This window comes from Dromaius novaehollandiae, chromosome W (genome assembly GCF_036370855.1).
Source record: "Dromaius novaehollandiae isolate bDroNov1 chromosome W, bDroNov1.hap1, whole genome shotgun sequence".
Lineage (NCBI taxonomy): Eukaryota > Metazoa > Chordata > Aves > Casuariiformes > Dromaiidae > Dromaius > Dromaius novaehollandiae.
This window is the reverse complement of record NC_088130.1, coordinates 50637098-50664918: the sequence shown is the minus strand read 5'-3', so window position 1 is coordinate 50664918 and position 27821 is coordinate 50637098. Positions and strand designations below refer to the sequence as shown.

The following is a 27821-nucleotide window of genomic DNA, read 5'->3' as shown; positions in this document are numbered from 1 at the left end:
TGGGAGTGCAATTTAAAAATCTGAAAGCACACTTATAAATTTTCACTTTTTTTTTTGTCTTTTGAATCTGTGGACCTCAGTGAATGCTGCTATCTCAACTGAAGCAATGTCTGAGGATACTGCAGAGAAGCATAATGATTGCTTCCTATCTATACCTTTCTGGGCTTCCTTAGCATGGATTGACTACGTGCAAATATCAGGAAAAATTTGGTTTTAAGAATTGTCTAGTCAATGGCTTGGAGTCTTTCTCACAGATCTATCTAGACTATCTTAGTTGAAAAGCTTAAGTGGCCCCAGGCCTTACTTGTCTGCTACTTGAATGATGTTCAGAGTAGTGGTACACATACATTGTCAGCAGTTCAGTGGATTAGTTACGTCCCAGGCTTTATGTTTCAAAATCAGCAAGAATTTTGGAAAGAGGATTTATACTCTAATATTGTAAACAATGATTTGAAGAAGCTTGGGCTAATTGGCATGTTTGGTTTGTGTGTGGTGTGTTTTTTGTTTTTTGTTTTTTTTGTTTTTGTTTTTTGTTGCCGTATCAGAAATCTGATGTTTGCTCCTCTTTAGTTTCTGTGAGAGCTTTTATACTTTTTTTTTTTTTTTTTTTTTTTTTTTTTTTTGACTGTGGGCTCTGGCAAGCAGAGTTGGATTGCAGCAATTTAAAGCATTACTGTCCCATCTCTGTGTCTCAGTGCCAGAAGTTGTTATCAACCATGGCAGAGTTGACTGAAGGGAAAGCCTGTTTGCTTGGATTGTCCCAGTCTAAATATACTACTGTAATGTGCCAGTTAAAATTGATTTGGTATCTTTATTTGTATAGAAACAAGTAACTTCTTTTGAAGTTATGTGGCAGTATTATATATAGTAGTAAATGCTATGAGAAGAGAAGGTGGCTATAATAAACAGTTGAAAAGACAATTTTAAAGTATCATGAGATTTTGAGTAAAAGTCAAAGGTAGTAAATGGGTAGCAAGCAAAATGGAAAATAAATTATACTAGAAACAGTATATATAGTAACCAGTTGCCAGCACTAATGAACAGGATAGCCCACAATTTAAAACATGGTTTCATTTTAGGGTGGCATATTGCTGTGTGAACCTCATAAAATGCTAGGTTGTTACAAAAATGGTTGAAAGTAGTTTAATATAAGAAATTTAAAGGGGCAGATAGTTTGAGAAGGATCTGACATCATTTGCAAGTACTAGATATAGGTATTTATTCTCTGATGTTAGTATTAAAGATTTAAGCGAGTCCCAAATGAGGCCAAACTTGAAGTTTAAAAGCATCATTGTAATTTCATTACTTAATTCCCTTCTTTTGAAGAAATCCACTGTGAGAGAGAGGAAAAAATCCTTGTTTCTGAAAACATTTCCTCTGCCTACAGTATACATTTGTCTCTATATTCTAGTGCCACATACAAATATGCTTGGCATGTGTCTCATTGAAAATACCAACCTTTTTAACCAATATTGTTGAACATAGTTCTCTCAATATGCAAGTACATGCTTTTATCTAATCGTGCTTTATTTATAGCTTGAGCAATATATAACCACTTCCTCTTCTAAAACAGAATGGTTCTTTTGTATGCTGGTGGGTTGTGATGAATGAAGACTCTTCCTTACAAGTCTTGTTAACAAGAGTGGTGTTTGAGGACTCTGTCAATTTTCAGTTGTTTGATCTTTTTTCCACTCTTGTAGTTTTCTGAACCCTCTGTGTTCACGAAACTTTCTTCCAGGTTGTCTATGCTTATTCCTGCTCATACATTTTATGCTTCACAATTTTTTTCTCCTTCCCTGTTTCTTCTAAATCGGTAAAAGATGGCATAGGTAAATTCAGATACTCCATTTTTGTCTGGGAATAGGATACCTGAAAGCTGGCATTTCAGGGTGGGGGGGAGGAGATTTTATAATGGAATTATGAATTGAAATTATTCTGTTAATTTTTTCTGTCGATTAGAAAGCGTACCAGAAGATTCCCTCTCCAGTTCTGGAAAACTTCACCTGTTGCTCTTGAAAGAATTTGATAGCAGTAAGAAATGATTCATAGTTCTGCTAAAGCATAAATGCAATTGGCGTGATCTAATGTTTGTTATTTATTTTAACTACTACTACTTATTTTCAATATATTTGGGGTTTCAAAGTCTCAGCTGAGATTAGAGTTTGATTTGTTTGAGCCACTATATAAATGCGTGCTCCAGAACATTTGGGTAATGTAATAGTGGGAGGTGGATGAATGTGTGGCTTTTACTCTGTGCGTCTTTCTTCAAAAATCACTGGTGACAGCCTAGAGCTTCTGTGAGGTGATGTTTCTATAATGTTATGCTTTCACACCACTATAGGAAAGTGTTTTTGCAGTTTTTAATCTATTTTTAAGCCAGTACAGAGGTCCATTTTCCTTTACTGAGGCCCATTTGCGAGGGATGAAAACTCATTGCTTTTTTCCTCTGACAATATATAATTTGTGATTAGTATCAGCAACTATATTTCAAAGGTATATGGAGACACTGCAGTATGCATAATATAAATTAAAAGCTAAAGTACTCTATGTTGTAAGTGAGATGTGAATACACCAAAGCTTTAATAAAACCTTGCAGTCAAGAATACACTGAGGACTCTAAGAAAAAACATTGTATTTTGTTAAGGAGTACTCCATATGCTTACTGTCCTGTAAGCTGCTTCCTTGCTTTGTTATCACAGGCTGATTTGGTTGTTATTGGATTTTTATTGTTTACCAGCTACATTGGTGTGTGTTTTTAAGGTTACTTCGCTAAATATTCTCCTTTTCAGCAGCTAAGATTCCTGCATTATTGTCTCTGCAGGCTGGATTAAAAAAAAAAAAACTGCATTAGGAGTTACTGAACCAATAACCATTTTCAGCCATGTGCTAGCAAAGGTTTTGAATGCCTTTTCCTGCCATTTTCTCTTCATGTCATGCTAGCTTGCTGTTATCTTACAATAATAAACACTTTTAAGAGTAGCTGCCATTGTTAGAGTGGGTGTAGTTACTGTGTGCTTGGCCCGTGTCTAGACGAGTGGACAGGCATCGCTAACGTGCTCCTGCTTGCTCCACGGGGAGGCTGTGCAGCACAGGGCACGGGGGTGGTGCACGCACAAGAGTTTGGGGATTGAAGATCCTAACTCTGGGCCTTCATGGCAAGAACCTAATTTATCCATGACTTTCTTCTGATAAGAAATATCCTGGCTACAGTTTTCTATCATAAGTTCATGAAGGGATCCAATATGTTGCTAAAGGGCAGTGTTTCTACAGCTTGCAGTTACTCTGAATAAGCTTACAAGGAACTTTTGGCTTTATTTCTGGACCCCAGGAAAGCTTTTTATGCCTGATCCAGAAATACATGTGGAACTGTTTAGTCCCCTTTGGCTCATGGCACCAAAGTTCAGTATATGCATGAGTCTTTGCAGGACAAGGACGTTTTGAGATCTCTGATGTTTACAGTGTCAGTGGATAGTGCAGACATCTCACAGCAAGGTGTACTGCTTACTTAATGTAACTTGTTATGATAAAGGATTTCAATAATAAATCAAATTAATGATATTCATTCTGAATATAACTCAGATTGGCGTTTCCTCCCTTTTCACGTAGCTTGCCCACATAGTTGTCAAATGGGACATTAGCTTAAAAAGCAGAATACCCAATAATAAAACCAAACCCAGAGAAGCTGTATAAATAAAAAAAAATAAATAAATGAGGATGATTAGCACAGTGGGGTCCTAGTTCATGACCAAGTGAGCTCCTGAATGCTACCTCAATACAACCACTACATGAGAGTAATAATTTGTTGCAATTGTCAGCAGTATACATTATGAAACAAGTGGAACCCTGGGGAGAAATCTGATTTCTAGCAGTGAAACTTGGCATTCAAATGATTCTTTTTTAAAAAAAAATTGTCCTTCTAGGTCTCTGGTCTCCTTCTGTAAGGTCAGATTATTATTATTATTATTATTTTTTTTTTGTAACTTTGAATTTTGCTTCAAATAGTTTAAAGAATTACTCTTTGTTTTGAAAAGAGTAAGTCTGGTTTTTCATTTCCCTTTCTGCCATTTACTGTCTAAAGAATCATTAAGACTTAAATTTCTTATGCTGTATTATGTTTCTTTGCTAGAAATTTTTATACGCTTTTTTTATATTTGCTTTGTGGTTTATTTTTGAGTGTCTCTTTCTGAGAGAACTTAAAATTCTCATTCCAGTGGCAGTCTTTAAACACTTGATTTCTGCTGATAATTCTGCTGTTTTGAACAGTGCCAGAATGGTCTAAATTCCCTTTGTTTATAATTCATCCAACAGTGATTTAGTATGCTGTAGCTTTTGAAAATCTGCCTAACTCTTCATGTTCAGGTTGTTTGTATGCTATCACTCCATCCATTCTATTTGGAGATAGGAATATATTATATGGTTTTATCTGCTTATCCCTATTGTCTTAAGTTGATCCAAACTATCAATGTTTTATATAAAATGTCTGTTCTTCCCTTCTGGGGATAGCAAAGTTAAATTGTCCAAGAAACCCTTTATTCTGTGTGTTGTGTGGAGATGTTTCATTCTGTCTTGACAGTCATCCAACATGCCCGAAACAATTTCCTCTTTGAGTTAGTTTCTGGCCTACTTTGAAAGTAATACAGTTTTTATCATATAGTCAGTATACAGACATATAAATCTGCATTGAGAGCTGTTTCATCTATATTTTGAATTTTATCATACTTTTATCCCAATTTTCTGTTAATGGCTTCATAGGTCTTCATATCAGCAAGGACCATTGTGTTACCAGTTCAGACCTGACCACTTCTAAATGTTAACTGATTACATTTCACCCAATTCTCCTGGTTTTAGGTTTGACAGACTTCAAGAATCTGAATGTGAAATTCAGTTTGGCGCTTAAGAGATTAAACTGTGCACCACATTCAAAGAATTCGATGCTGTTGTAAGTGCAGGGAGTTGAGTAGATGAGATACGGCCAGATGGAAACTTGGTCCTATACTTCAGAAGAGATACAGGAGGGCTCTGGCAGATCAACCTGGTGAAGAAAATCGCTTCATCATACTTAACGCTTGTGATCCTTCTAATGGTGTGCAGATGAACTAACTGTGTTGCTCACTGTCAGTGAACATTCATATTGCAATCCTTTCTTTTTAATGACACTACTGCAGTTCTCAAAGTAATTCATGGTAGTGTGAGAGACAGGGATGGGGGCAGGGCCAGGGTGTTCACTTCAGTGGCCCCAGCATGAACTGGGCATACTGGATTCTGTTCTCTGGGTATCTGAAGTTTGCCATACAGTAATCTTACTAAAGCTTTGTGCAAACTGTATTATCATAATTTAGATATGATATTAGTACAATTAAATAGTATTACAAAAAGAACTGTTATACAGTTACTAGTGGCTGCAGGTCTCCATGCATTGATATAAATGATTTATGTACTTTCTGTGAGACTAATTTCTAGAAATTCTGCTCTATAAAGGAATAAGTTTTTAATATAAATTCTATAGAGAGAAAGTCTCAGACGCTTTCCAAACTTACTGCTCTGAAAGCAAAGAGTTTGAGATACCATGTGATTGAGCAGCTATCTGTAGGTTTTGAAAATACTGTAGTGTGTGTATACCTTGATGCATCTGAGTTAGTACTGGAGATTTAACAAGAGGGATTAGACATGGCTAGGATCTGTTGTAATATTTGCTTCAGTTAGCTTTTGTAAGAAGCATGCTGAAGCCCATTTCATTAGCTTCGTTGTAAATATCTAGTGTAAATAGAGGCCAGTATTTGTTGGCTTGTTATGTAGGAGGACTCATTTTCAGTGTGTACTGAATAGTTCTCAAATAAAGCATGACTACATGGGTTCAGAGCAAGCAGTCCAACCTGTTCTTTAAATACTTCAAGTAAATCGATTTGATCTCATAAGAGCGAAGAAACTATTGCTTTCTAACTGGGAAATTCAGGCAGCTTATATATCTTTAACTTTAGACATCCAGCTTTGAAGATCCGAGTCTTGCCTTCATCACTGTGTGAATGATTCTTGTTAACCACAGTTAACAGTGACTCAGTTGGTGGAGTTAGTGCTTCTGTTGTGAGTGTTGTCCCCTTATCAGTGAGATGTTCTCTGACAACGCACCTTCTGCCGTGCCAGACTTGCAGAGGTGTGCTCGACTGCAGTGCTCTTTGAGGGCAGATGGCTATAGAGAGAGAAGACAAGGGAAGTCTCAAACTGAGAGAAGAAACATTCCAGCAAGTAATGAATGTTGCCAAACTACTGGAGGTGTAGGTTTTGAATAAGGTTGGGTTTAGGGCCAAGTAACAAAGTTACTATTTCTTCCATATTTTCATGTTCTCTACAGGCTTGTTTCCCTTTTACAGGAAGATGCTGGAAGAAATAGGATACACTCTGGCTCCTAAAAACTATTTTGATGTAAAGATACACTGTCTATCACCTGATCCTATTTTTCAGCAGGAAGCCCCATGGAAACCTACCTGGTGTTAAGTTCTGTCTGTTTCCTTTCTTCCAGACATGATTTATTCATTTTCTGCAAACTAATGTGTACTTATAGTTTGTAAATACACATTTCAAAATATACATAGAAAATATTATGTAAGTTATTTGCTCGATGTAAATTGAAAGGAGTTTATAATGCAGAATGTTTTAGTGGCTAATCTAAATGACACTGTAAGTAAGAAGTGGTAATCTTTTTAACGAGAGTGAAGCACAAACAGATGTAGAGTGACATTTGGTGCACACCCCTTGTGAGCTTCAGTGGACAGTTGTTTGACCAAATGAAGAATCTACCTTCTTAAGGAAAGGTGATGGAACAGCTGTTGCAGAAGCTGAGGCAGCTAGAAAAAAATAAATATGAATTTTTCTTTTTTTGTCAGCTAGTCTAACAGAAGAACAGTAGAACTTAGTTTCACACTTTTATTTAACATTTGGTTAAACTCTCCTTAACTGTTTTAAGAAGCCAGATCCATTAGTCTCTATAAAGTAATGTCTTAAATACTCTCCTTATTAAGTAGCAGTTGCTGCCATCTAGTATCAAGCTGAGGAAGTTCCCTGTGAAGATTTTCATTTTCATGGAGTGTGCCATACTTCATGTTTTGGTTTCTCAGTATGGGCACAAGTGATTACCTGGTAGGTGCAGCATTCTCTGATAAAGCCAGCAGTAGTGGAGCAGGAGGAAAAAGAACTGTAGACTGGCAGAAAGACCATGCCTTACCGAAACCTTGATATCAGTTAATTTTTTTTTTTTTTTTTAAAAACTTCAGATGAAAAATTTGGAGCACTATTGGAAATGTTAGTGGCCAGAAGTTGATCTAAAACATTAATAGCACACCTTCTCAATTCAGGGATTGGTTATCTTTTTAATCCCTCTTCCCTGTTCTGTAGTCTTGTCCTACCATACACCTGCAGGCCAGCTGAATGAGCTCAGCGCACTCACGACCTGCTGAGGGTTGGGCTGCATAAAGCTGGGCACCCATGTTCTTAATTCTTGCTTACTGTTCCCAAGGTGAGCTCTGTGCATCCGCAGCGTTGACTGTCACTGTATCTGGCATTTGCACTGAGCAGAGTATGCAATTTCTCTGATAATGTTTCAGCCTTGATCTCTGTCTTTCCCTCTGATCTTGTGCGTTTTTCCTCACATCCTATTGTTAAACACGCTGTTCCCTGGTAGAGCTGCTGTGCGACCCCTTTTGTTCATGCGTGTTTACTATGGCTGTGGTTTGACCACCACAGGTCTTGCAAGTTGCTCTTGCTAATGTGTTTCAGACAAATGTAAAAAATTACTATAACAACAGCTAATTATTATTTTCCTCCCTACAATCAGATATTTGTGGATATGGAAGGCAGAGCTTCTTCCCTCTTACTGGCGAATTGGCTCTTTCCTATTTCAGAACTTGCCAGACCTTTTTCCTGTTTTCTCACAGCCAGTAAGAAAATTTGGTCCAGTGTGGATAATGGATAAAAGTTTTTTGTCCAAATAAGATAGCAGAGAAGCCAAGGCATGTAACTAACAGTTTCTAAATGTTAAGAATCACAGGAAAATGGATTGGAGCTGCCGTTCACCTTTTTAGACTGTTACTTACCTTTTCAAGAAAAATACTTCCAGAAAATTAGCATTAAACTTACTGAGCCTTTCAAAAGGCTTGCTTGTCTTTCAAAAGTAAAACTTTCTTGTCTTTCACAATGGCTTGCTAAATAGCGTATGTATTCCATACCTCATGTTAAAATACTGAATCATTGATCTATAGAGAACCAGTTGTTAATAATCTAACTGTTCAATTACTATTTGTGAGTCTTCAAAATTAAGATGGGGGGGGGAGGGCTAAATTTTGCTGCCTGTCTTGCACAAGATGTTGCATTAGACTGTTTCCATGCAGTGCACTAATCTTACTATATGTAGTTTTCTAGTTCATGAAGCAAATAGTTCAAAGTGAATAATGCAAATATTAATGCAGACAGTTGGGCTTATTTATTTAAAAAACAGTAGTTACCACACTGCTAGCTTTGCTGTGCAGCTCCCTTACTGCCCTAAATGCAGGGGCTCAGTACTTTAGAATTCCAATTCAGCTCCAGTTTCCCTGGCATTTCTAGATTAATTATATAGGAACTGGCATCTGTTGGATTAAAACTGATGTATAGTAATTAAAAGAATGTAAAAGATGCTTAATGCTACCATTGTTTTGAGGGAAAGAATCTTTAAAAGTTAAAATGTATCTGAAAAAAACCTCTTGTATCCTTTGTTTCAAGTCATGAAAAGCTGAAACACAAGCAAAATCCTTGCTCCCTGCTTAAGCAGAAGGGTGGGATGTGGAGAAATACCAGGTTCCTTACGCCAAGCTAGCATCTTCTCGGAGTTCTTGTTTGGGAGGGGGAAGAAGAGCTGTTGGTTTTGGTTTAGGTTTTTTTGCCTGCTGCTTAGTCCTGTTACTGCCCTTCAGATCAAGTACCCCCAGCACCTGGCAGTCACTTAAGCACATGCTTAACTTGACTCGTGGGTAGTTTTTGCTATGTCAAAGTCAGGATGCTCTCTATCTTGCAAGGTCAAGTCCTTGGTGAAGTGCACTGTGGGATTTTTATTGTTTTTTTCTTGGTGCTGAAGTGCAGTGATGTGGGGACTAGCAATCCAGCAAATGTCATCGAGGCGAAATTTAAATTGATAGGAGTAGTTGAGGGTTTTGCTTTAGATAAAAACTGCAGGTTCAAGCCATAAAATGTGAACAAACTCAGTTTTATGAAATGACTTGCAGTATGCAGGAGGATTTTATGCATTCATGGGAAAAAGTTTTTTCCACAGACCTAACAATATAGGAATATTAATAAATTATCATTTTTACCCAAGCTTGAGGTAATATGAAATTTTCTTGAACCCTTTTCAGAAACTCTTTTATAAGAAAGTGCACAATACTTAAATTCAATAGCAAAAAAAAAATCTTAGTTTACTAGGCAAAAGCTTTCAAACTCTGTTGGTCTTTCCCACCTGCATGGCAGAAAAACACAAGAGTTCTTTGTGCAGGCAAGAGTAGATCGGTTTAACTATCACATGAGAGAGGAAGATAGTTGCTTCTGCTTTTTAGAGAACAAGTACAGATTGTGAAGCCTTTTCTGTTGTGTTACATTGTTCATGAATTCAAGTCCAAGGGCCTCTAAAAGACTTTTTTTATATCAGTTGGGAAGTTAATCATGGTTATATGAACAAATGAAATACTGTGCTATTCTTTCCCTGCTGGGATAGTGCTTTCTGTCTTGTATACAAAGTATTCATACAACTGAAATGGTTCATGTCATGGAGTTAATTTTAATATAAAAATGAGACTAACTTTTTATTTATACTTGCACCTATATTTTGGAGGTATACTGTTCTGTACCTGCAGTTCTTATGCAGGCAAAGAGGAAGAAGAGGAAAAAAATAATAAAAAATTTATAAGACTTTGTAGAAGACTTTAGACAGTGCTGTTTTCCACATTTTAAGGTTTTGGGCATATTCTCAATTTGGTCTTCCTCCTGCTGAAATGCCCTTCACTTTATAAATTTTTATGTCTTTATTTCTAGGAAGCAATAGTACAAAATTAAATTATCATTTTTGTTCCATTTTTTGAATATCATTAATATAAGTTTCAAAAGTAAACCAGCATTACCACTTAACCTCTGGAAAAAAATGCTTATTTAAGTGGATAGTTTTTTTTCTATTTACAATCTTCTGAAAGTATTTAATCCTTAGACACCATTCTGAGTGTCTAAAATCAGACTTGTTAACAATTTGTTAACAATATATTTAGATGTTGCTTGAAAGAAAAAAAGTATTTTGTTTAGTGTCCATCAGCTTATTACATTTCGGCACTGCACAGGAAAAGTTATTTCCTGTCTCAGAATACTTTGTTTCCTTTGTCTCTACAATGAGAGAAAAAAATAACATGAATATACTTTCTGACCAATGAAAACTTCTCATTCTTCTAATTAAAGAACTGTAATAAGTGAACCTTGTTAAAACATTGCTGATGAAGATAGGCATTTTAATATCTTTTTATTGCAGGGAATGTTATTCATATGTTAGAGGTCATGCCTGTCATGGCCTAAATTACTGTATATCCTTATCTTTCACTCTGACTTGCAATTTTATTTATTTTTAAAATTAATTTAGCTTTGAGAGCTGGCTTAATAAAGCTTGCTTCTTTTAAAAGACAGCAAACTTCTAGAAGATGGCAGGGGATCAAGTGCTGCTGTTTAAGAGTGCGGTTTTCTTGGTGATTTAGCAGATAGCTCAACAGAATCAGGAAATCTTCCAGACTGTTCACAGTTGTTGTTCAATGTCTGAGAGTATTTTGGGGATTTTGTTGTTGTTGCCAGTAATCACAGGCAACTACTTTGCGGTAGGTTAAAAAATTATGAGCCAGATGGATTACACTTTCATTTTACAGATATGAACTTGCTGTGAATTTTGCTATAGCTATAGCTGACTAAAAGTGCATTCGAGTCATCAGTCGTTCAGAAAGCAGCTCTCAAGGACACTAGCCTTACTTTCATGACTTCTAGTTTAAACATACTTTGTAATAGTTTACAAGGTTCCTCTTTTCTGAGGAGGAGTTCATGTGTGGGAAGAAGCACTACATAATTGCATGCATGTGCATCCTATGAAGATGGAAGCTTAGCATTAATTTATATGCATTATGTAAGTTGTTCTAAAATATGAGATTGCAAGTCTTGAATTGCCAGTAAATGCATGAATAATCACAACACTTGTGAAACATTTGGGGAATGATATTTGGGGTAATTTTTATATTGATTAAATATTTGCCAAGACCTTCCTTCTTATTGGGTGTCCAATATTCCAAGCAGTAGGCACATTTTAAAGAAGTATGCCTCTAAACATGTGAGCTCCAAAGTGCAAAATAGCACATTCATCACAGTAATACTTAACAGGTTTGCCGTAGCCAGTTGGAATTAGTGTTTTAGTAATTACATTGCAAGGAGAGGGAGGGCAGAATGGCGCAAGATTCAAGAATGCTGTGGTATTATGCTTTAACTAAAAATAACTGTATTTATGATTATGAATTTTTTTCTTTCATGTAGCCGTGACATGGAGAATAAAGAAACCCTCAGGGGGTTGCAGAAAATGGATGACCGCCCAGAAGAGCGCATGATCAGGGAGAAACTTAAGGCAACGTGTATGCCAGCCTGGAAGCATGAATGGCTGGAAAGAAGAAGCAGGAGAGGCCCTGTGGTAAGTGGCATTCAAGGAAGGGCAATATCTGTAATTATTACAAATCAAAGTCACTGAAAGTTGCAGCCATTCTTTTAGGAACTTCGTTATCTAAGCAATTCATGGACTCTTGTTTGGGATCCTTTTGTTCACTTTAATAAGATGTTTAACAGGAAATTGTGGGCAGCTTTCTGAAATGTACACATGTATTAAGTTTTACTGAGGGGAAAAAAGCCAGTAGCTGTGCTTAATATAAAACATTGCTGTATCAACACTGCCCTCTAACGTCAGCAACCAAAGGAACTGTTCTTTAGGTAAAATCTTGACTTACAGTGAATGCAAAACTGCACTGGAGTGATTTGTTCTGCCTGCATTTTTAAGGGTATAATGACTTCATATTTTCTGAGTTTGAAAATGTTCAATTAAATTTTTCCACATGTCATAGTATGTGTGTGTGTATATAGTGTGGAAGTTTTGCTAGAGGAAAAAACAAACTGTGAGCTTCCTGGAACCGGGGAAAAAAGTAAATCTGAGTAACTGCTTCACATAATTCTCAACTCTGCTAAACTTCAGATGCCAGTGTTTCTATTTGCCTTTTTGGGTAATGCTTTTGTATAAACGATTCAGAAGTCATTTTAAGAAACTGCAGACAGATTGAACCCAAAACTTAATTAAACACAGTTAATTTTGTAATATTAATGTATTATTAGTTAGCCAGGGTTATACTGAATAATTAGTTTCATGTCAGTATATCTGCCTTATGACTCCATGTAACACATGTTGGAAGTGCTAATGTAAAGTTAAGATCTGATCAAGTGTTGGGGATCAGCATTTTTAGAACACAAGTGGAAAAGAAGGCTCTATTGTTAAGAAGCTTCTGTCGTGAGAATATTGGAAGTGCCTTAAAGCTCGTATTAGACAAAATAGTTTAAATTTTTTTTTAATGGGTCTTGGTTACTGCATAGCTTGAAGCTGTAGCTCCCTGCTCAACCACTTTCCTTGAGGTTTCTGGGGGTTTAGTATAATTTTCTGTGCTCCCAATGCTTAATTACTACCACTTCACATTCTTTTTCAAGTACTAGCAATTGGTAACAGTAACTTTTCCATAGGCACATACATTTGCCTTCTGACCTTTCGGGAAATGAAAAGCATTACAGTAATTGGTAGGAAGGAAAAATATCTGCATTGTTTTTCTTACTTTTTTAGCCTGTTCACTTTCATAATCAGATGGCAATTAATAAAAAAAAAAAAAAAAAAAAAAAAAAAGATAGCAAAGTCTTCTGAAAAGCTGAGGTTCAAGTTTGCAATGAGTATGCATTCAATATGGTGACTTCCCAAAGTAAAATAAACAGTGCCTGGATCAAGAATATAGACTTAGGTCTTCCCTTTCTCAGGCAGTGCCCTTACTGGTAAGCCACAAACACCTAATTTTTCTCTTTTCTGAATAACCTGCTTAAACTGGAGTGCATATCTTGATAACGGAATAGCTTTAGTGGGATGAGTTAAATGCTTCTGTTCCAAAATAGTATTTAGTCTTGTAGCTAAAGTCCAAATCATGAGGTAGAAAGGAATTGAACCTGGATGTCTCCCCTTCTCAAACCCTGAGCTGTCACATAGTCAGTTTGCTTAGTGGCATTAGCAGGGAGGGTCCCTTCCATTTTTTGCCTCATTCGGAGAGATCTCTGCAACCTTCTAGGAGACGTCTACCCCTACATTGCTTGAAGCTTCCTTCTAGCTTTGAGTCAAGCCTCTAAATCATGGAGGAATGCAGAATTAAAATCCACTCTGCCTGGTGTGATTGCTTTTAAATCTATTGAGGGCCTTATTCTTCTCAAGCGTTACTTAGGCCTTCAGATGCTTAAAGTAAATGCATAACTTGTATTCTGAGGTCCAAGCACCTGAAAGTTGTGTTGAAATATTCCATATCCCAGTGACTAAATTCAGTGTTGGTGCAATAAAGCACCATGTTAGAAGTGTACATGCTAGCTCTGAGTGAGTACTTGTGCCTATTCAGATAGAATAGCACTGTGCATAGTAATTAACTCAAATCCCAGAAGTGGCATAGCTGTTTTAGTTGCATTGCAGGCAGAAAAACTGGCCATAGTTCTTATAGAGCGCAGCACCACCTTAATTTGGTTGTATTGTTTCCAGGTTTTAAAGCAATTTTTTTTTTCAATAAGCAGTCATATTGTGCTATGGAAGTAGTAATTCTAATATTTCTTGACTTTATATATACTATATGTAACAGATATGGAATAAAAATAATAGGCAGGCAGTGCCTATAGTAGAACATCTCTTTTTAACCCTGCTACTCAACTGGCAGAGTTGCTGTCCTTTGAGATACTGTGAATGACAATTAGAGAAACACTTTGAGTCAAATCAGTCAAACTAACAAGTGGCACAAATAGACAGGAAAGAAAGTTCTTGCCTTTCTGTATTGCTTATAGATTTAACATCTAACAGGGGTTATCTTGTTATATTGGAACCTAAGGAATATGCAGACTAGGTATGTGTGAATATAATGCTACCAGGCTAAGTTCTGATGAATTTGTTTTGTTTTCATGTACAGTGATTATTTTTGTAACTCTAATACACGTGGTTTAATTCCTGCAAGGTGGTGAAACCTATCCCCGTGAAAGCAGATGGATCTGAAATGAACAAACTATCTCTAGAATCTCAGGCTGAAGGACAGAACATGGCTTCTTCACCTACTCAGAAAGGAAGACGTAGTCCTTCCCCTAGTAGCTCCTCTTCGTCATCCTCTAGGACTGTTAAATCTGAATCACCAGGTGTCAGAAGAAAAAGGGTATCTCCAGTGCCTGTAAGTTGCAGATTATGGTGTGATTATTAATTTAGCTATATTCTGTGATACTTTGCCTAAAGAAGACAGGATATTGATATTTAATCCTCCTGGAGAGGACGGGATGCCTATGTAAAGGGCTTGTCACATGGTATCACGTAAGAGAATGAAGTCTGCACAGCATATCTCATATTACATTTCTCTCTCATGCATGGAACTTTATCATTCCCCCCCCCCCCTTTTTTTTTAATTCAGTCATTTTCTTGAGGTTTTTTTGTAGGAAATAAATGAAGATATGTAGATACTCAGTCTTGGAAATGCCTATGTTCTGTTAGCTTGATTGCACAAAGAGATGCCAGGAGTTTGCTTTTTTTCCTTAGTCTTGAATGTCAGTATGTTCCTTAGGGGTATGGCTTGTTGATAATGGACTAAGATTTCTGAAGAAAAGAGTTACCAGTATGCTATTTGTGATTCTCTGTTCCAGGGCTGCTCTTCATGTACGTATTAGGGAAGTTTTAGGTATATGCATCATTAGAATGTTTTCTAAAATCTATACCATTGCATTCAAGAAGATCAAGACTGGAGTATTTTTAGCTATAGTAACTGGCTTCTTTAGAGACGATCAAGAATGGAATATTTGAGCAACAGTTTGTTGTTATAAAAATGTTCATCCATAGTTAAGCTTCACGTGACTCATCTACAACTTCACAATGCAATTGGAGTAAGAATAGGATTTAATTGCTTTTACTGTCCCATTAGTCTAGGTTTCCAAAATCAAGTAAAACATTCTACTGCCGTTCCACTGAACTAGGGACAAATGAGAAGTTACAACTCATAGTACAGCTCCTTCCCTCTTGATAAGAGAAATTCAAATTTAAAAAAGAAAATTCCACCAAACCATCTAATTTTGCTTTTGCTCAGTTGATGTTCTCTTTTGTTTTATATTAACTTTTCATGTGAAAAAGTGCTGTCTTCTAATTAAGTGATGGACAGTGAGTCAATTACAACTTTGTCATGATTGAAAAATCAAAACAGATATCAATCAAAGCAGAAGATTTGAAATTGGACAGAGTTGTTAACTCATGTTAGAAATGTAAGACATTTAGATGAAGAAAATCTTAATGAAAGGAATAAAAGGGTTGGTTCATTTGGTGGTGGTGACTTTTGTTTCCCATAGTCAAAAATAGCATCCTGAGCTAAAGGTTGTTTTCATTGTGAAAAGGAGGGGAAGATGTATCCTTTTTCCTTCTCTTTGGAATTTCTTACACTATTGTTCACTGGCCATATGTCCACTGTTATAAACTCTAGTCATAAGGGTATAATGCTAATACGATTTCTTTATTTGTGAAATGTATCTCATATAATTACTTCCTGTGTTGCTAGTCACAAGTCTACGATGATGATCTGGTTGAACTGTACCTGTTAATTTGATAATACAATAAGGCTACTGATGAAGACTTGAAAATAGAAGCAATTTGAGAGACTCCTTTTCTGTCATAATGTCAAACAGCTTATTACAAAACTTCAGTTTTTCTTCTAGTCAGTCTGCTAGTATGGAATCTGCTAGTTCTGGGTATGGAAGAAAGTTAATTCTTTTAAATTCATATAGTCCAAGCAGGTTGTAGTTTCTTCACGTTTTGGGGGACTCTTATTCTTTGTCAGTAAGAATAAAATACATAGCTAAATTCACTGTTATCCTGGCAACGTTTGATGGAATCACTTTTGTAGTTTCAGAGTGGACGAATAACACCACCTCGAAGAGCTCCTTCTCCAGATGGATTCTCTCCATATAGCCCTGAGGAAACAAATCGCCGTGTCAACAAAGTTATGAGAGCCAGGCTGTACCTGCTGCAGCAGATAGGACCCAACTCATTCTTAATTGGAGGAGACAGCCCTGATAATAAATACAGAGTGTTTATTGGGCCTCAGGTAGAGGATGTCTTTGTTGTATGCAGTTTTTAGTAATTTATAATCAGTCTTGAAAAACTGTGCAAAACCAGAGTAGATGAAGTGAGTCACAAACCCATGTTAACTGTTGTGTAAAGCAAGATTTAAAAGATGTAATGTATGCACGTGCTTCATATTTGACAAAAATATAATCTGGTAATTATATTGCAAGTATTAGATTTTTATCTAGAGTACCTCTTAAATAGACTTTAATTTGGAAGTCGTTACTAATATTTAGCTTATTCCACATACTTCTCATTCCTACCAAGGATCCTATAAAGTATTTTGGCAGAAACTTGGCCACTTCATTTTCCTACTTTCTCACTCAGAAATGTGTTTTTATTTCCTGTATTCATGGAATATGTATGTATGTATAACAAACACGTCAGTTCTTTTAAAGGTGTGATAATGTCGTTAATACCCGTAATGAGGTCCAAATAGACTTTCTTAGTACTGCTGTGACTCTGCCTTTGGGAACACCTAAGTTTTTGCATAAATAGAAGCATCTTATTTAAACTTGATTGCCATCATGTTACAGATGTCTGATTACCTGCATAGATTCCTTTCAGTATGAGTAGCAGCAATAGCTTCCAGTTGACTGTCATCTGTTTCTTGTGTGTTTTGAAAGTTCACACTTTCATGTAAGATACTTGTGCCCAATATAGAAAATATTATTTCACACTAACTACTTTCTCTCTCTGTAGCAGTTGGCCTTGTGCACTTATCTGTTACGCAGTTAAATGTGTAATTAACAAAGCAACATGGCCCTCACATACTAACATATGATACTTTTCTTTGCAGACTTGTAGCTGTGGACGTGGAACATTTTGCATTCATCTCCTGTTTGTTATGCTGCGAGTATTCCAGCTAGAACCCTCAGACCCAATGTTGTGGAGAAAGACACTGAAGAACTTTGAGGTAATATATGTCCAATAGATTTAGTAGTAGATCTAAAAAATAAAATCCAGGTGAAAATCTTTAGGATATTATTTTAAAATTGCTGAATAAATTGCTGCATTTCAAAACAACAAGCATATATATTTTTAATTATATTTTTAATTCAGTTTCAAGACCTCTGTAAGCAGAAAAAAAATCTGCAAATAAAAGGAATAACTGAAAGAATTAGTAGAGAGCTTTAGTTTAGTAAATGATACAGATTTTGGGTTTTCATCTCAAATTTGTATGTCTGTCTCACTGAAAGGTAAACAGAACAAGGATGTTCAGAATTATTTATGTGTATACTTGAAGCTATTAATTTTAAATAAGTAAATAGCTTTTTGTTTTAAACAAAGTTTCTTGCACTCTATTTATTAGTAAGGCTTCTGAGATTCCTGCTACTGCTGTGCAGCTAATGTATTATTGTGAAGGTGAATAGTTTTTTTTTAATAGCAGTAGTTTAAGCTTCAGTAACATTACCTTTACATACAAGCTATTCATAGCATAAATGCGACTGTTGCTATCTTTTTCTGATGTCAGGTTGAGAGTTTGTTCCAGAAATATCACAGTAGGCGTAGCTCGAGGATCAAAGCTCCATCTCGTAACACCATCCAGAAGTTTGTCTCACGCATGTCAAATTCTCATACATTGTCATCATCTAGTACTTCTACATCTAGTTCAGAAAACAGGTTAGTATTTTTCTAAAGGAATTAAAAACTTTATTCTGCAATTTTTTCTAATTTTGGAGGTTTAGAATCACCTACATTATTCTTTTTGTTTCAAAGCTGCTTTCATTTCAAGTCACGTGATATCTTTGTATTTGCAAATAATCAAGAGTCAAGCATACATTAATCATCCTGCTACCAAGTGGGCATATTGAATTTATACCTTATGTTTGAAAAAAAATTAAGTAGAGTTGTGAAAAGAATTTTTTGGACGCTTTATGGAATTGGGAAATAAATTTTAGAAATGTAAGCCATCATCTTCAAGCCTGGAGCATATATTAACTTTGGAGACCTATGTATTTGTGTGCATTTGTTCAAATACAGCATGCATGCAAATGTTAACAAATGAAGAAATGAGATTTCATTTTTTTTTCTCTTGTCCTGATAACTTTTGAAAGCAAGCTCTACTACTTTGGAGAAATGTTTATGTGCCTGTGACAATATACTGAAAAGTTTCCAGGTAAACATACTCTGTGTGTGTGTTTGAATACTTTTTAAAAAATATATATATACACTCTTCATGTAGAATGAATGATTAAACTATTTTAAGGGAGTTAAACTGTGTGTCATGATTTTTATAGTTTGTACAATATTAAAAGATGCCTTATTTTTCAATTTTAACTGATGTTTGATTCTTTGGGCTTTTCCTAACTTTTACTACTTGAGTGCTTTTGCTTGTGTTCTTTCCCCTGATTTTTTGCAAAGATCTTAGTTAACTTCTTAAGTGTTTTGTGCATTAATTTGTTAGTGGGACAAGTGAACTAGGCACACAGAGGCCTACCTATGGAAGACAACCCAAACAGAGGCTTTCTTTAGTGAAAGTGAAACCTAATTTAAGAAGTACCTTGGTGTGTTACTTCAACAGTAGCCATGTAGCTAGATCAGTGTATTTAGACAGGTTTGTAATTCTGATGTCTGGATTGTGGCTTTAATTTCCCACTGTCCTGTACTTATTTTTCCAAATGTCAAATCATGTCACTGTAAATAAATGATACAAACCAACTGGTTAAATACAAAATGTACTCTGGAATTACTGGCAGGCCTGTTCTTTCTATTTAGGTATCTTATCCAGGAAGACTTTTTGCATAGGAATAGCTTAATTGGGTTATGGATTTCATTGCATTAGTTCTAAATTTTTGGCAGGAGAAAAGGTTTTTCAGTTGTTTACTAGTACAGTTGATGATTAGTTCATAGCATTATTGCTTCAATGAGATAGATTGCCGTTCTGTGTCAGTCTAATTTTGCATGATATAAGTATTAGAGAACACTGAGTATTGGTTTCCCTTGAGATAAACTTAGTCAGTTCTGATAATTACTGTGAAATGCAGTTATTCTTGGTTTGCTACCAATTCTACAACAATAAAAAATAAAACAAAATTAATATTTGTGTTTTCGATGCTGTGGAACTGATTTTTGCCTGTAAGCTTATTTCTGTGGAGTTTTCAAGGAAAAAAATTGCCAACCGTTTCAAAATGCAAGGAAATACGTTGTGTCTCTATATTCACTTCTACATAAATATCTTTTTATTTAAAAATTACTGTTGCTAAACAAATATATGGCTCTTGCAAGTTTTTTTAGACACATATTAATTGTAACTTAATTTTTTTATGAATAATACTGTCTTCCACATTTAAATAGTTTTACAGAAGATTAAGCGTGTTTGTTTTTGCTAAGTATCCTTTAAGTTTTGAATATTTTTTTCTCATAAAAATCTCTGGTTATATCTATTTTAAAATTACCTTAATTATTTAGTGGGGATAAATAAAATGGAAACAACATGTAAGACTCAGAGTTGGGTGTTTTAACCTATATGGGATATGTAGGTGCTTTTGGTGTGTATATGAATCTATTTTGTCTGTTTCTGTGTATGGCAGAAAACAGGGTGGCTGTTGCCTTCTGTTAATATTTTTAATTTCACACCTTCATAAAAAAAAAAAATTTAGTGTTCTTTGAGTTGAAGACTGATTTGTGAGCTGATGCTCTGAAAGGAATGTGATGAGAAAATGTGTGTAGCCTTCAAAATCTGAACTACTTAACTTTTCAAAACCAACCTATAAGTAAAAAAAGCAAAGGTTTGCTTGTTTAAAGAAGCCTTAGGGAGAAAAAATGCAAGTGCTTAAGGCTAGGCCTTTCAATTCCTAATTGGTATTTGACCTAGTTTGAAGAAATGTTGTGTGTTTTATGACTTTCCCTTTCATTTTCAATAATGTATTGTCTGTACTCAGTGCTTCTAAAAATCTGGTTGCTCACTTACTCAGAACACGTGGGAGATGTTTTTTAAACAGCATATTGCTATTCAGAGGTGATTGTTTCAAACTGGAGGCTGATCTTTTTCAGTATTAAAGCCTGTTCTGAATTCTGATACACCATTTTTACAGTCTCAAATATCTGTTTTTATAGTATGAAGGATGAAGAAGAACAGATGTGCCCCATTTGTTTGTTAGGGATGCTGGATGAAGAGAGCCTGACTGTATGTGAAGATGGCTGCAGGAACAAGTTACACCACCACTGCATGTCAATATGTATGTTGTCATCTTTGTCTCAATTCTGTAACTGTATATACTCAGAAGTATTAGTTCTTAGTGGTTTGTTTAAAAAAAGAAATTTGCTCTTAAGTGGAGAGTATAGCTCTTTGAGACATTGACATCATTTAGGTATTGATAGTTCTTGGTTTATCAGTTTTTCACAAATCAAGTTTGTAATATGATGCTCTGAGGAAAAAAGTGAACTGCAGGGCTAGAGGTTTGAACCTGTGCTACCTGAGAGAGAAGATTAAGTCCAACTAGAGCAAGGTTAGGAACAGACTTTTACCCCTCTTTGACCTCTCATTCAAAGCCATGAAAACCATCCACCATTGGTGTGCATTACATAGTTGATTATGGAGTATGTTTGTGTACTACATTACATAAATAGTTACACAGTTTGCTTTAATAAATAGAAGTTCACCCTCCATATTTTAATCTTTTTGAAAAAATCCTGCTTATGTTTGAGGTATAGAAAGAACTGTATTATTTCAGTTAATAACAATTTGAAATACTAATTATAGTGCCAAAACTGAAAGGTTTCTGCATTCAAAAAAAAAAAAAAAAAATTAAGTGCACATTCTTATAAAACTGGCTGTTGCAGATGGCTCAATTCAGATGAGTGTTTTTCCTGAAATTGATGTTTTTCAATAAATTTAAAAATAGTAATGCCATTTTCTGGCTTGATACACTGTAAACTTAAAATACCTATTTTCTTGTTGTTGTATCTCAGGGGCAGAAGAATGCAGAAGAAACAGAGAGCCGCTTATATGTCCTCTTTGTAGATCTAAATGGAGATCGCATGATTTCTATAGGTGAGCACTTAGTTTTACTGAGTGTAGTCAGTTGCTCGTTTCTGGATGTTTAGCTGATGTTCCTAAATATTCTGAAGCATCTACTTCAGCAAATATTTCCTTTATTAATTCACCTTATTTGTTGCTACCTTTGTAGTCATGAATTGCCAAGCCCTGTGGATTCTTCTTCTGTTCTTCGTGTGGTTCAGCAACAAACTCAACAGCAATCTATGGTTGGGTCACAAAGAAGAACCCAAGATAGTAATTTCAACCTTACTCATTATGGGGTCCAGCAGATCCCTTCTGCCTATAAAGATTTAGCTGAGCCATGGATTCAGGTAATTTTACCTTGTGAAAGGAGTTTCAAATGTAAAAGTTGTTTTTGAACTGTTTTTGTCACTTTTGGTGAATTACAAGGCAATCCCTACAGCTTCTAATTGAAAACTACATGTATCTTCAGGAGAAGCTGTGATCATTGTGCCTACTGGCCAGCAATGAAACACACTGAAAATCATTATGCCTACCTGTTACTGCTTTTGGTCATTAGAGGAGCTTTCTTCTGGAACTGTTTGGAATAAGAAGAGTTCTGTTTTGTTTTACACCTCCAATTTTGCTTCACTTAAAACAAACAAACAGAAAAACTACAAACCACCCACAGGAGCTTGAGTTGAGTGTGATTTTTGGTATGTGTAGAGGAAAGAATGAGTTTCTTAACGCTACTAATTCTGTTTGAAGAGGGTTACTGAAGTGTTGTGTTTATCAATTCCACCTGGTGAAAGAATATTATAATGGGGTGGTCTTTTGTCTTTGCTCAGACATGAAAATAAGCTTGAGGTAGAGCTGCGACAGACTTCTGATGTATGAATGTTTAACTCTGACACCATTCCAGAGTACCTGTAACAATTGAAAAACTTATTCTGAATCACATCACATCTCCATACCTAATGAATGCCTGTACAGACCTTCCCCTCCCCTTTCTGTATAGCAGAGTATTTGGAGGACTGATGCATGATCATTTAGGATGCTTCATTTCCTTCCAAGATTTTTTTTTTAAGGCTGTGTATCTACTGTCGTGTTTTTGCTGTTAGACTTCGTAAGATTTTTTTTTCACCTGAAACACTTCTTTTTGTTTGCTGCTCTTAAGTACTTAAGTTGCAGTGTTGTTGAGTTTGACTCTTACAATGTTACTTTTTCTCTTTGCAGGTATTTGGAATGGAGTTGGTTGGCTGCTTGTTTTCTCGAAACTGGAATATACGAGAGATGGCACTTAGACGTCTTTCGCATGATGTTAGTGGTGCTCTATTACTGGCTAATGGTGAAAGCACTGGAAATTCTGGGAGCAGCAATGGGAACAACACAAGTGCTGGAGCTCTGGGAGCAGCTAGTGGGTCATCTCAGACCAGTATCTCAGGAGATGTTGTAGTGGAATCCTGCTGCAGTGTGCTGTCCATGGTCTGTGCTGACCCTGTCTACAAAGTGTATGTTGCTGCTTTAGTAAGTAGTTGCTTATTCATTGTATTCTAGTAATTTCCAAGGGACTTGGTTTTTGAAGGGGAGGGGAAAAGGAGGAGACATGAAGACAAGAATCCTAGCAATTGTTTTTCAGCACCACTGAATAGCTCTTAACTTCTAACCATCATCTGAAAGAGAGATGAATAAAGTCCTCAGAAAGAGCAAATTGGCTTGACTGTACTGGCCAAATATAAGAAAATGCATGCTACAGTGCTTAGTATTACAGTACTTGTATGACCAGATTCTTAGCAATCTCAGAGTAATTCTAAAACTGAATATATAGTACGCTATTTATCCTTTGAATATTTCACTGGTATTTTTTTAATGCAACTTGCATGAACCCATTTCCAACATTTAAAAAAAAACGTTGGCATAGCTAATTAAACTTCATACATATTGCTTTTCTCCTTTCTTTTAGAAAACCTTAAGAGCCATGCTGGTATATACTCCTTGTCATACTTTGGCAGAGAGGGCTAAACTACAGCGACTTCTCAAGCCAGTTGTAGAGACAATATTAGTTAAATGTGCAGATGCCAACAGGTATGGTGACTCCTTAACTTCAAATCCATTTTAGATTGTTGTTGAAGTGTCTTGAAACTTCATTTGTCACTATTTTATGTGGATCTAAGAAACCAAATAGTGGTGATAAAATAAAACGTATGGGTCATGACTATAAATAAATCATGGTATGTTTTTACTAAAGTCTAGCTGCTGCCAACCAACTTTTGTCTCAGAAGACCTCTAATTTCTATTTTTTGAAGGCACATGATTATATTTTCTTTTCCAGCACTTGCAGATCTTAAATGATGTCCTCCTTTCATAGGCCTTTTTCCCCATTTAAAAGGGGGGAAAAAAATTGGATGTCATCATCAACCATTCCTTCCCCCTCAGTTTGCTTTGGTCTAATTCTTGTGACTGCCCTTTAAAACTCTTCAGAAAGTACCTGCCCTCAAATTACATATTTGGTATATTTGTACATGTTTCCCACTGCAATGAAAGCTGTTGTACTTCTGTTTCTTTAAGGCTTAACATAATGCTATGTAATAAAAAGCAACAGTGTTTTGCTAAGGGATGGCTATTCTGAGAGAATGTCTTTGGCAGTTCTGGCTTATATAGGGCCTTGCCTTTCTGTCCCAGGCTGCCTTGTCTGCTCTGCCAGACCAACCATTTGTGCAGCTGTGCTGTGAACTAGGTGCAGAAGTGATTCAGCTTGATTTTTATCCCTCTCAGTTTAGTTCCTAAGCAGTATTGGGTAGAATCATTGATTCTCAGACTACAGCCAGAGATGTTTGGGTTTTTTTTTCCTTCTGTCTAGCAATAGAATAAGTGAAATAGAGCTGTATTTCTATTTTAAGTGGTGTGGTATTCCAGGATTTGAGCTGCTTTGTGCAAGAGGATGAGCTCCTAACAAGTAGTTGAATTTCCATTAATAAAGAGGTTATTCCCTGAAAGTCTCAAAGAATTTGGGAAGCATGGATGTGATGATTTAAGCGAGAAACCGACTTCTATTTGTTTTTCATTTATTTACTGATTCGCAATAGACACTTAAGCTTCTGGAAGTGTCCTGGAAAAATATCACAACAATTGGTAGCTTACAGGATTATATAAGTGTATTGGCATAAAGTTATGTGAAACCAATTTCCAAGCAGAGTTCCAAGCTATTGCTAATGATTATTGAAGTGTAATGATTAGAATGTTTTTCCTCAGAAGCATCTGCTAAGAGTTACTTTTGGTTTTAATTTCTCATAGCCGAACAAGTCAACTTTCAGTCTCAACGTTACTGGAGATGTGTAAAGGTCAAGCAGGAGAGCTGGCAGTTGGGAGAGAAATACTTAAATCTGGTAATAATAGCTCTTCATATATAAATGAATTATAAGTACAAGCAAATATACTGAAGTGCCTAAAACTTAATACAGAATTTATCAGAAATCAAAATGGCACAGAGAACAGTGTTGCTCTTAGGAGTTTGGTGGGAGGTCAGAGTGCGTGTGGGGGGCGTTAATTTGGGCACAGATGTATTTCTGTATGATACAGTTCTGATCTTTGTGGAATTCAGATTAAATAAAAGTTGATTATAAATACTTTTTTTTTTTTTAATAGGTTCCATTGGTATTGGTGGTGTTGATTATGTCCTAAACTGCATTCTTGGAACCCAAACTGAATCTAGCAACTGGCAAGCACTGCTGGGGAGACTTTGTCTGATAGACAGACTACTGTTGGAATTCCCTGGTGAATTTTATCCCCACATTGTCTGTGGGGATGTTTTACAGGCTGATACTGTAGTAGACAGGTACTTGCTTACACTGTTTGACTTATCTTTATAGTTGAAAGCTTTTGGTGATTTCTTCAAAAACGGTTGTTTTGGCCATTCTAACTAACTCTAAACAAGTAGTTGGTTTTTTTTATATGCAAAAGTGGGCCTACTTCTCAGAGTAAACAGTTACCATTTTTTAAAAAATTTCTGACCTGTTAAACAATTCTGAAACACCAGTGCAGCAATGAGTCTCCTTGCTATTGCAGAACTGACAGCCAGGTACACTTTCTTGAGATGGCTTTCTTGGCACTAGTTAAGCAGAGCCTGTCAGTGTATACGACAATTTTTTTTTCTTTTAACTTGCAGGTATAAGAAGCTTCTCTCTCTTTTGAATTTTGCCTTGCAGTCAATTGACAATTCACACTCGATGGTTGGTAAACTATCCCGGAGAGTATTTTTGAGTGCAGCAAGAATGGTTGCAAGAGTGCCCCATGTTTTTGTAAAACTTTTAGAAATGCTGAGTGTGACAAGCTCTACTCATTATGCAAGGATGCGTCGACGTCTGATGGCAATAGCGGATGAAATGGAAATTGCAGAAGCCATCCAGCTAGGCATGGAAGAAATGCATTCTGGGGAATGTCGACATGATGACTTTTTGCCGCTGCCTGTACCAGATAACTCTCCAGAAGCTACAGAAAGTAATACTCCTAACAATACTGTCCAGTTATCAGGGAAAAGTGGGAAAGGTTTAGGTGATAAAAAATGTGCCAGTCCAGAGGACATATCTGAGACACTGGCTGGCCTTGCTGTGGGACTTCCTGTTTCAGCAGTAACCACTGAGCAACCAAAGCCAGCCATTCAAACAAAAGGAAAGCCCCACAGTCAGTGTTTGAACTCTTCTCCCTCATCCAGTCATTCCCAGTCACTATTCCCAATGCTTCAGTCTCCTTCAAACCCATCTGTACCAGCTGGCACTGTAACAGATGTCTCTAAACTCAGACCTCAGGGATTCATTCCCTGCAAAATCCCTTCACCTTCTCCTCAAACACAGCGGAAACTTTCTCTCCAGTTTCAAAGAAACTGTTCTGAAAATAAAGAATCGGAGAAACTTTCTCCAGTTTTTACCCAAGCCAGGCCATTGCCATCCAGTCATATACACAGGCCAAAGCCATCTCGACCCACCCTGAGTGATGTGAACAAGCAGGGAGAAACCTCAAAAAACAGTATGACACTTGACCTGAATGATATTTCACAATGTGATGGCAACAGTAGTAATAGCAATGCGGTTATACCAAGTGAAGAGACAGTGTTCACGCCAGTAGATGAGAAATGTCGACTGGATGTTAACGCAGAACTCAATTCCAGTATTGAGGATCTACTTGAGGCCTCTATGCCAACAAGTGATGGCACAGTTACATTCAAGTCTGAAGTTGCAGTGCTTTCTCCTGAGCGGGCAGAAAATGATGATACTTACAAAGATGATGTAAATCATAATCAAAAATGCAAGGAGAAGATGGAAGCTGAAGAAGAGGAAGCTTTAGCTATTGCTATGGCAATGTCAGCATCTCAAGATGCCCTACCAATAGTACCCCAACTACAGGTTGAAAATGGTGAAGATATCATAATTATTCAGCAGGATGTAAGTATACTGGAAATTTAATATACAGACTTTGACTTTCTTAAGTCTGAATGGAGGTTCACTAAATTTATAAAGCTGTGCTGTTGTATTCTTAACATTATACAAATATAGAGACTCAGTGCCTTCTCCTAGAAGTTGGAATGTGCATATGAAGAGAAGTATTTCAGTATAAAGAGCCTGCCAGTTCAGGGTGCTAATAGAATCTATCCATGGCTGTTGTTAAAAAGTTAGGGAAGGTATTTGGAGGAGAGGCATCATGTCATTGTAACAGCCTTTAAAATGACAAAGTACAAAAGCAAAAATAAAAGGAGGATACAAAAAAATGCTGAAGGCAATGGAGGGTTTGAAGAATGGAGGCACAGGAAATGAGAATGATGTTTTTAAGCAGGAATAGAAATGTACTGGGTTGCAATGCTGATTTTCTTTTGAAGGCAATCATGCAGAACCAAATTATATCTGAAAGAAAAGGTGGACAGTGCAGGAGGAGATTATTTTGCCAGCACATCTTGAGAGAGAAGCTGTGAGATACTTTGGAAGTCAGAAGAAAGATCTACTTGTTAGCAAATAGACAAAAGCACAAGTGATAAGAATGGAGAGAAAGGAGTGGATCTGGGCTTTTCTTGTAAAGTTGACAGAGTGGCTGGTATATCTACTAAAAGCAGAGGGGGCAAGACAAGCGTTGGAAGCTTGTGAGGCTGCCTCCTACTAGAGGAGGAAACGGGGAAGATGTATGCTGTTTTTTGCTATCCTTTGCATGAGGTAGCAATATGTGAAGCATAAAATGCCAGAATGTTTTGCACTTAAGCTTGCCTTTCACCTCAGTTAGTAAGTTAGAGGAGGCACTCTCTTCTTAAGTACAGTGAGAGTACGTGGATTAGAGAAGACTGGTGTTTTGATCTCAACTGAAACATGTATAACATGCAGTGCGAATAACCGTAAGGGAGAGGAGAAGCATATCAACTTGAGTATTTTGTATCCTTCCAGAATGTTT

The 27821-nt window shown here is 36.4% G+C and overlaps 1 protein-coding gene across 2 annotated transcripts in view; it reads left to right on the top strand.

The window, feature by feature from the left end:
• LOC112995770 (mitogen-activated protein kinase kinase kinase 1) overlaps window positions 1–27821 on the top strand; it is a 61355-nt gene that overhangs the window by 24196 nt on the left and 9338 nt on the right. For both annotated transcript variants that reach the window (XM_026120964.2, XM_064500466.1), the window contains exons 2-14: window positions 11572–11722; window positions 14316–14522; window positions 16230–16430; window positions 17250–17366; window positions 17925–18073; window positions 20510–20631; window positions 21365–21446; window positions 21583–21763; window positions 22629–22919; window positions 23356–23477; window positions 24687–24778; window positions 25038–25227; window positions 25558–26830. In XM_026120964.2, coding sequence (XP_025976749.2) covers window positions 11579–11722; window positions 14316–14522; window positions 16230–16430; window positions 17250–17366; window positions 17925–18073; window positions 20510–20631; window positions 21365–21446; window positions 21583–21763; window positions 22629–22919; window positions 23356–23477; window positions 24687–24778; window positions 25038–25227; window positions 25558–26830 — 3171 coding nt within the window. In that variant the 5' untranslated portion in view covers window positions 11572–11578. The remainder of the gene's footprint in view (window positions 1–11571; window positions 11723–14315; window positions 14523–16229; window positions 16431–17249; window positions 17367–17924; window positions 18074–20509; window positions 20632–21364; window positions 21447–21582; window positions 21764–22628; window positions 22920–23355; window positions 23478–24686; window positions 24779–25037; window positions 25228–25557; window positions 26831–27821) is intronic.